Raw genomic sequence first — 8265 nt, 5'->3', positions numbered from 1 at the left:
GCACTAGGTTCAGCGTTTCCGAACCGTTCCTGCCTTGCCTGCACTGGCCGAGAAGTGAGGGGTGATCCTTGTCTCTGTTCTCGTTGTGGTGCGTGACGGAGCTTGGCTGCAGGCTAGTCTGAGTGTGTGGAAATCTGTGGACTGAAGTGAGAGTTCTTTTTTTCTTTCTGTGTTCTTCTTTCTCTGAGGGGATTCCCAGGCATACTGATGTGCCACTCATTACACTGTCCTCTGCTTCCTCTTTCAGTTATGCCATCATCATGTGGGAAGTGCTGTCACGACGGATCCCATTTGAAGGTAGCAGAAGGGGGAGTTTTGCGTGTGTGTGTGGGGGGGGCATATCATAACTAGTTCAAAAACATCAGGTCACCAGACAGGTTTGCTAGCATACCACAAGAGTTTTTGGCTTCTTTTCCTTCATGAGTGTTCAACTCTTTCCTTTTTTTTGTATGTGTCCTGGTGTATTACTATGCAACAAAAATTAGTGCAGAACCAAAACCTTTGGTGATTTAATTAACTTGCATAAATAATTTCTGTTCAGCCAGACCTATATAAAGCCTGTAGCATTTTTTTAGTTTTGTTTGTTTTTTTGCTGGAAATAGGACTGCTCATTTGAAAAGTAATAGAAAGGCCTAATGTTTGGTAGATAGCATGGCATTCCCTACCATGACAAAAGTGATTACCCATCTTCCTTCTCTTTGGCTTAGATGTTGGTAAAAACACAAAGCCTTGGTAACCTTTTGTTGTTAATGTTGTTGTTTCTCTTTGTGGGCCAGATGCCACCAACCCAATGCAGATCATGTTTAGTGTCCTGCGTGGGACGCGGCCTGATACGGGATTGGATAGCCTGCCCGCAGACATCCCTAGCAGGGAGACCCTCATCAACATAATGACCTGCGGCTGGACCGCCAACCCAGACGAACGTCCATCCTTCCTCAGTGAGAGCCTGACCTCACCTTTATCTTTAGCCATTTTTCCATGAGAGCCGACCAAGGGAGCATTTAACGCTCCCATGCCTTACTGTACCCATCCAGACCTTTCAAACACCACTCCCTATGGGAACTTAATCTAATTTGGCTCATATTTGGCCTCCGATTAAATTTTGTAGCCTTCTTCTCAGAACTGTTATATGCAGTAGGTTGTGTAATAGCTACAGAGCAGTGTGCCTATTTTTACCTCCCTGTATGGAGGGCCTCCTGTTTGAAATGCTCTCACTCTTCAGTGTCCCATTGTACTGTTAGACTGTTGAGCAACTCTGTTCATTTGGTTCCTCTTCCTACTTCCTGCCATACTTTCATGCGGCCAGAGGTTTGTAGTTTTAAGTGCCGTTTTGAAGGCGTTTGGTCATGTGTATCTTGACTCTGCCCACCAGACTGTCTCAAAGAGCTGGAGCCCATGTTGCGGAGGTTTGATGAAATCGACATCCTGGAGGCTGTGCTGGAGGTCAAAAGGTCAAAGGTGAGCAGGTTTCAAAAAATGAACTTTGGATGATTAGATTTGTTTAAAGAGAGATTCTAAAAAATGTCTCAAATGCTTTTGAGAACCAAGTGTTTTATGAAGTGCTAACAAATAAATTATATAGACACAAAGTAGAAAGGAGTTCATCCTTGGTCAAGCCTTAATGAGTACAGTAAAACTGAGCACAAATATATACAGTCAGAGGCCTACAAATGACTTGACGTTCAAGTTCAACAGTTCCTAAATACAAAATACCATTTGGTTCCCCTCCACTTTATCTGTAGTTCAAGCGGCCACTGGGCCCCGGACTAACGACGCCGACTAATTCCAAGAGGATGGAAGGAAAAAGTCTGAAGCAGCACACCACACCATGGCCTGTTAGTCTCCACATCATATTTGCCCAGACATTCTTCTTGCCTCATCTCCTCCATGCTTTCTCCAGATCTTCCATGCTTCTGCTTGCAAACAGTTGTGAATATCTGGTTACTATCTCAGCAAGAAGTTTGCCTTCTTCATGCAAATGTTACCATCACTTTTAAATTAGGGTTGCTGTGTCAGTGTGAAAGCTGTTGGTGCTTCTGTTGTGAGCCAGATTGGATTAGATTGTTATTTGGTGCTTGACTATTCTGTGATGGTTATGTGACAGGACAACAGCTCTACCTCCGGATCAGGTTCCTGTTCTTCCCAGGATACGGATATGTCCCAGCCAGGCTTCCTTACCATCTCAAATCCCTCCCAAGGTAAACCATTTGCCAGTTTTCAGTTCCTCTTAGAATCTTGGGGGAAGAATATTAAAACTTTTATTTGGATTATATGTGTTTGAAAGCCATGCGGGTTCTTGGTTTGAAATACCAAATTCTCTCCGGTGCACAAAAAAGTTGATATTTTGTACCTGTACCCCGCACCTTTTCTGTCCTAGGCGGAGGACCCTTGCCATCTGTCCTGTCCCTGCCTATGGACTCCCCAAAGCCCCTTATGGATCAAGGCAGCCAGAACAACCTGAACCCTGAGTATCAGACAGCACAGCCCGTTTCAGACTTCAACATCCCCCTGAAACCCCACCCCCCTCAGACTGAGAGTGACCTGCCCCTAAATATTCACTCACTCACCCTGCAGGCACACCCACATGGTATGTCACGTGACGAATCTAACTGAACTGTTAGTTAAGGCACTTCTGGTTCATTTTATAGATAATTTCACTTGATAATTGAGTAGGCTGGAGAGTTAAAAGATTCTGCTGTTCTCATTGGAGCATAACCTTTGTGGCCTGGCTGCCTCTCGTGTCCTCAGACTTCCCGTCAGCGTCGGACAACCAGGGCCCAGCCGCGCGCTGGATTGGCTGGCGGCGGGAGGAGGTGGTGCAGCAGATGACGGAGGCATGCCTGAACCAGAGCTTGGATGCACTGCTCTCTCGCGAGCTCCTCATGTGCGAGGACTACGAGCTCGTGGCCAACCAGCCGACCCGTACAGCCAAGGTGCGCAAGCTGCTCGACACATGTGAGCGCCACAGTGAGGAGTTCTGCCGAGTGGTTGTGCGCAAGCTCCAGGAGAACAAGCAGATGGGCCTGCGGCCCTACCCGGACCTCACCTCTCCGACAGTGACTCCACCTCCTCCCTACACCTCAGCCAGTGCTCCCTCCCTCTCCACTTCTTACAACAACACCCACATGTTCTGAGCCCACTTCTGAGACCTCACAACTGGATGTCCATGAGAGATGGCTCAAGTTGTCTACTTCTTTTTTCCATAAATTGCTTTGCTGCTTTTTGCTAATTGGATAAGCATCATTGCTTGCATTGTCAGATGGTGGAATTTTTCACATTAGCCTTTGTCCCACTAAGCAGTCAGCCCTTCCAGTTCAGTTGGCATGCTGATTAGTTCATCTAAACTGGTGGTTTTTCCTGTTATGAGAGGCCATAGAATGGACAGAAGAATCTGTTAAAGCGAACTGGGTGAAATCTTTCTGTCTTATGGAGGTTTCCAGCCTTGTGTGGCCATACTGATGAAAACCTCTACAAACCTGCAGCTCTTGTCTTCCTCTTTAAAGGTTATGATTTTCTTTCCCCTATACTGGACAAAGGTCCCTTATGTAGCTTTGATACACTGTGGGAATCAGAAACCTGGACATCTGGCTTTTTTCCTTCACAACAAACTAGGCCTTTTTATTTTTCTGATGAACTTCGTAAAAAGGTCAATTGTGGTCAGTTAGGTTTTTGAACAAGGCCTCAGAAAAGTCAACCAGATATTAACTGAATTCTTCTGAAATTTAGTTTCCGGTCTTGAAATGGCTTTTTTTTTTTGTTTTGTGTGTAGGTAAATGATTTTGAATATCATACATGGTTGATGGCTGTGCCTGAAATTGTTCCCTGTTTGTCGTTATGTGCACTATATTCGGTTCAGCCTTTTTGAACAGGTGTTCAAAACCTCAGAACAGTATGTCTGTTCACTTGTTCACTACATTTTCACAATGCATCATGATGGCATACTAAAAATAAATGCTACTTCCGCTGATATATACCCCAGTGAAATGCAGGTACTAACACTCCTGAAATTGCCTTTACTAATATAATTTAAAATTATTTGGGGGAAAATCATATTCTACATTTGCTTAAGATAGCAAAGCCACAATAAAGCTTTTAAGCTTAGTATAAAATGGCTCTTCAGTAGTGAGGTTATGAAAGAATTATGGCAGTGGCTGACAGAGGCCTCTGTCAAAGACTGTTGCTCATTTCACAGCTGTTTGCATATAGGGTAATATAAGTAAATAATGCATTTTCATTTTAGATTTATGGCATTTATCTGACTTGCAATTATGACCGAATACAACTTGAGCAATTGAGGGTTAAGGGCCTTTCTCAGGGGCCCGACTGTGGCAAATTTGTGGTGGTGGGGCAAGCTTTAAATTACAAGTCGAGTACCTGAAACACTGCCCCATAATAATAAGTGATTTCAGACATATTTATTGCTTTGGAAGAAGGTTCTAATTTTGATTATCAGCCTTGTGAGCTTTTCACAGTTGATCTGGGATTTCACTGTGGTGTTTGGGTGAAATTGCCTGTTCTGAATTTTCAGCATGGCTCAAATGTGCTCTCTGTCTGAGGCACTGTTAAAAAGTAAGGTGGAAATAAGAACATGTCTTCAGCTTTAATATGCCTTCAAAAACAGAAACCCAGTGCTGTGATGAAGCGAATCACCATCTCTCTCCGTTAGTGGGTTTTTTTTGTTTGTTTGGTTTTTTTTGTTTTTTGAAGCAGCCGAACAAGCAAAGGGAAGTGTTGTAGTGCTGAGTCTGTGGTATACTCGTGAGAGTGATTTATACACACTAAATGCTGGTTAGTGAATATTTGGCTCTGTGGGCAGTGGCTTGTACCTTTCCTGACAGCTATGCAACTGTCGAGATGGAGAATACCATGTCTGATGTTTAGGTCTGGATTTCACTTGCGCTAGAAAATGTCCAATGTGTAATAGATGTCCAGTTATAGAGGGAAATTTAATTCTAATAAGTTATGAGGGATGGTTGGACTTTAGTGCCCAAAAGGCTGGTAACCTTTAAGGCTGGTTGCACTGGTATCTTTTATGTTTGAGTTTTGTTTTGTTTTTTTAGAAAAAGTAGAATGTGTTCAAGTTTACATCACAATACCCAGGTGCAGTGTGTGTATGTTTTTAGTTGAAGCTTATGGCTTTGGGCTGTGTGGGTGTAGTTGTGTCCTGAGCTTCAAATGGATTACAAGACAAAACTCAGTCTGAAAAAATTTTGCCTGGTAAAATTCCACTGGACTGAACAAAATGGATCGTGGATCATTTCAGTTGTCAGTTCTCTTTTTTTTTTTTTTTTTATGTCTGCTGCTTTTAGGAAAAACATGATTTGCTTGGTTCTGTCTGTATCCACGATATTTATTTTTTCAATAGTCAACTCCAGAATTATTGTCTCCCTTCATGAAAAAGAGCTAAAATCAATATAAATAAACCTCACATCCAATGAGTGATATTAGGCTTAACTAATAGGTGATGTGTGTTTGTTTGTTTACACTGTGTTCCGTTATTAATATATGGTGAAGACTCCCCTGGCAAGGCTAACAGCAATTAGCTGTTTTCCGTAATGTTTAGCAAGGTTAGAAAATGTTTGGACATAACAGGTTTTTAACTTGGTTCAGATCTGGAGTTGGAGAGGACCGTTGCAAAACTGATTGTATTCCTACACCCATTTCCATCTGGATTTTTGATGTGTTTGGGGTCATTATCTTGCTGAAAGGTCCACTCTCTGCCAAGTTTCAGCCTTCTGACAAAAGCTGACAGATTTTGACCTAAAATGTCCATAATACTTCATTATGCCATTAATTTTCACAACAGCACTAGCAGCAAAATAGCAAAATGTACTATTTAAACATTTTTATTATTACCCTGGTTGTGCTTAATAATAATGCCAACTGACTGTTCATTTTTATAATAACCATTCACATATCTGCAAGTCCACAACCTTTTAATTTGACTTGAGATATCTTTGGTTTTGCCCAAGTTGATGGTTGACAAAGGGATTTTGTCAGTGGATGTCATCTCATATTTACGCCCTAGCAAACTGTCACAACAGTGCAGTTCCTGCAAACTAGGAGCAATTAAGAATGGCATCTTTGGGGGAAATTACCCATTTTAGATTTTTATACCAGCAAATTTTGTCCCATGTTTTTTAAAGAACACATTGATTTATTATTTTTTTCTGAAAATAAACCCTTCTTATAGAAATCAGTTCTATTTGATCTTTCTTGATGAATATTTTAATTACACGTGTTATTTGTTTTATAGGATTTTTTTTGGTGCAGTTTCCCCAGAGCTGCCCATAATTCTGGAGTTGACTGTAGTTATGTCTATGCCTTGGCTATATAGAGCTAAAGGAAGTGAAAACTCCTTGCCTTACTGGCTCAGAGTCTTCTGCTTTTTTATTTAGACTTCTAGGAAGGAGCAGCCTTACCTACTGGACTGCATCTTAATAGCTGTTACACTTAAATAGCTGTTAGTTTTGCGGCGGTCTCCATGAGGCAGGAAACCAGATGGGCTTAAAGTCCGTTTTTACACTGCAAACTGCAGATCCCTTCCTGTATATTGCAATAGGTTACACTTGGAGAAATGAATGTGATATATTGACCCTTCTGCTATTGGAACTGTTTTGTATGCAGCCCATGATTTGTGTTTTGTATTTATGGCAAAGATGAAATGTTTCAAATTTGTGTGTGTGTGTGGGTAGACTGCACTAGACATTACCATGAAAGTCACTTGGGTTGTGTTTCTCCTGAACTGGCTTATAATTTAAGTTATTTCATTGTGCAAAGTACTGTGCCAATTCCTATGACTGATGCAGCGTGGTAGGAATATATGCCTTTTATAGACCTGCTCATCAGAACATCATACCACATTATCAGATTCACAGCCTGGAAATTCGCACTCATTACCAAACACATTCTGGGGGAATTGTCCATTGCCTTAATATGTAAAATGCAGATGATTGGTTACTGTTGTCATAGTGACATCATCCCTTTGCCTTGTAGTTATAAACTTCATAGAAGTGCCATATCTTCAGTTGGCTGAAGACATCTCCCACCTTTTGTCTGTAAGGCTAGAAGCTGTGCTCATCCATAACCATGTGCACATCACAAATACTGTATAACCCATGTAGCAGTGTACAGTTGTCAGAAATGTGATTTCTGTACATGGTGAGGAACCTCCAGATGAGGACTACCTTTTCAAGTTGTTATTAAAATGTGTCATTCCTTCCAGTTGCGAGTGTTCTTGTGTAAAGCTGATGCGTCACAAGTCTTGACCTCAGTGATTTCAACATGCCTTCGTTGGTAGGGTACAGGTTGTCTTGTGGAAAGCTAAATGAGGCCATGCAGTCTCTCCCTTACAAGTGTATTAAACATACACTGCTTCTTAATTAGGCAATTAAAAACCTTTTTTATTTCTTTTCTTTTATTTCCTGTAGTCATTCCAAAGAATGTATGTATCACTATTTCTACACCAATGCTTGATAGTAAACGTGTTAAAGGTTATTGTTTAAAATTGTCTAAAATCTAACTTGAACAGAAAGGTTCCTTAGGGTTCCTTCCCCTCCATAAAAGCCTCAGGGCAGAGACTTTTTTTAAATCCGTTTTTAAATTACCATATTTATTAGATAGAGTAAAATACAGTTAACAAATGAAGTGTTGCCCCCCCCCCCCTTGCCCCCGGGGTCTCTGGAAATGGGAACTCAAGAAGCCAACTGTCCTCTCTTTGGAAAAAGACCACAGAATCTCACTGTTTGTGATTGCAACACCCCTCAGGCCACCGCTAGATCTGGATATTTAGAGGAAAAACTAAATTGGCCAACACATCACTCTCTTCTTGTCACCAACAAATAACTTTGTCTACTGCAGTTCATTACAGTGCATTAGTGTATTAAAGATATAGTGTGCAATTTAAATTTTGTTACACTTAAACTTCCACATCAAGTAAAAGTTACTGTTTACCAAAACAGCTGGTGATACAAAGGTTCAATGTATTTTTGTTGTTTCTGTGCAAAACAACAAAATATCCCAAGATCTGTACTTTTAATTTGGTCCCTTACATGTATTATACAACATTCATAATAGTCTGATCATCTTACTCTTCAGCATGGGTCTTTAACTAAACAAATCGCCTACAACATTGACATTTGAAGATCCAGTAGCACACAGATGTAAATGTGGAATAAGCCATCTTGGTTTGTATTGAATCTCCTTTGTTTGATCAGCATGAAACAGAAGTCGTTAGCTGTGAGAGGAGCGCTTTGTTGCCGCCCT

The 8265-nt window shown here is 41.3% G+C and overlaps 1 protein-coding gene across 1 annotated transcript in view; it reads left to right on the top strand.

Annotated features, from left to right (window-relative positions):
- ripk2 (receptor-interacting serine-threonine kinase 2) overlaps positions 1-7224 on the top strand; it is a 13643-nt gene extending 6419 nt beyond the window's left edge. The window contains exons 5-11 of the mRNA XM_026998325.2: positions 248-297; positions 777-938; positions 1373-1458; positions 1743-1835; positions 2105-2198; positions 2378-2587; positions 2749-7224. Of these exons, the coding sequence (XP_026854126.2) occupies positions 248-297; positions 777-938; positions 1373-1458; positions 1743-1835; positions 2105-2198; positions 2378-2587; positions 2749-3134 (1081 nt within the window). The 3' untranslated portion in view covers positions 3135-7224. The remainder of the gene's footprint in view (positions 1-247; positions 298-776; positions 939-1372; positions 1459-1742; positions 1836-2104; positions 2199-2377; positions 2588-2748) is intronic.
- The last annotated feature ends 1041 nt before the right edge of the window (positions 7225-8265 follow it).

This window comes from Electrophorus electricus, chromosome 18, assembly GCF_013358815.1.
Source record: "Electrophorus electricus isolate fEleEle1 chromosome 18, fEleEle1.pri, whole genome shotgun sequence".
NCBI lineage: Eukaryota > Metazoa > Chordata > Actinopteri > Gymnotiformes > Gymnotidae > Electrophorus > Electrophorus electricus.
Note: the sequence above shows the minus strand (reverse complement) of the source record. Positions and strands in the feature narration are given on the sequence as shown.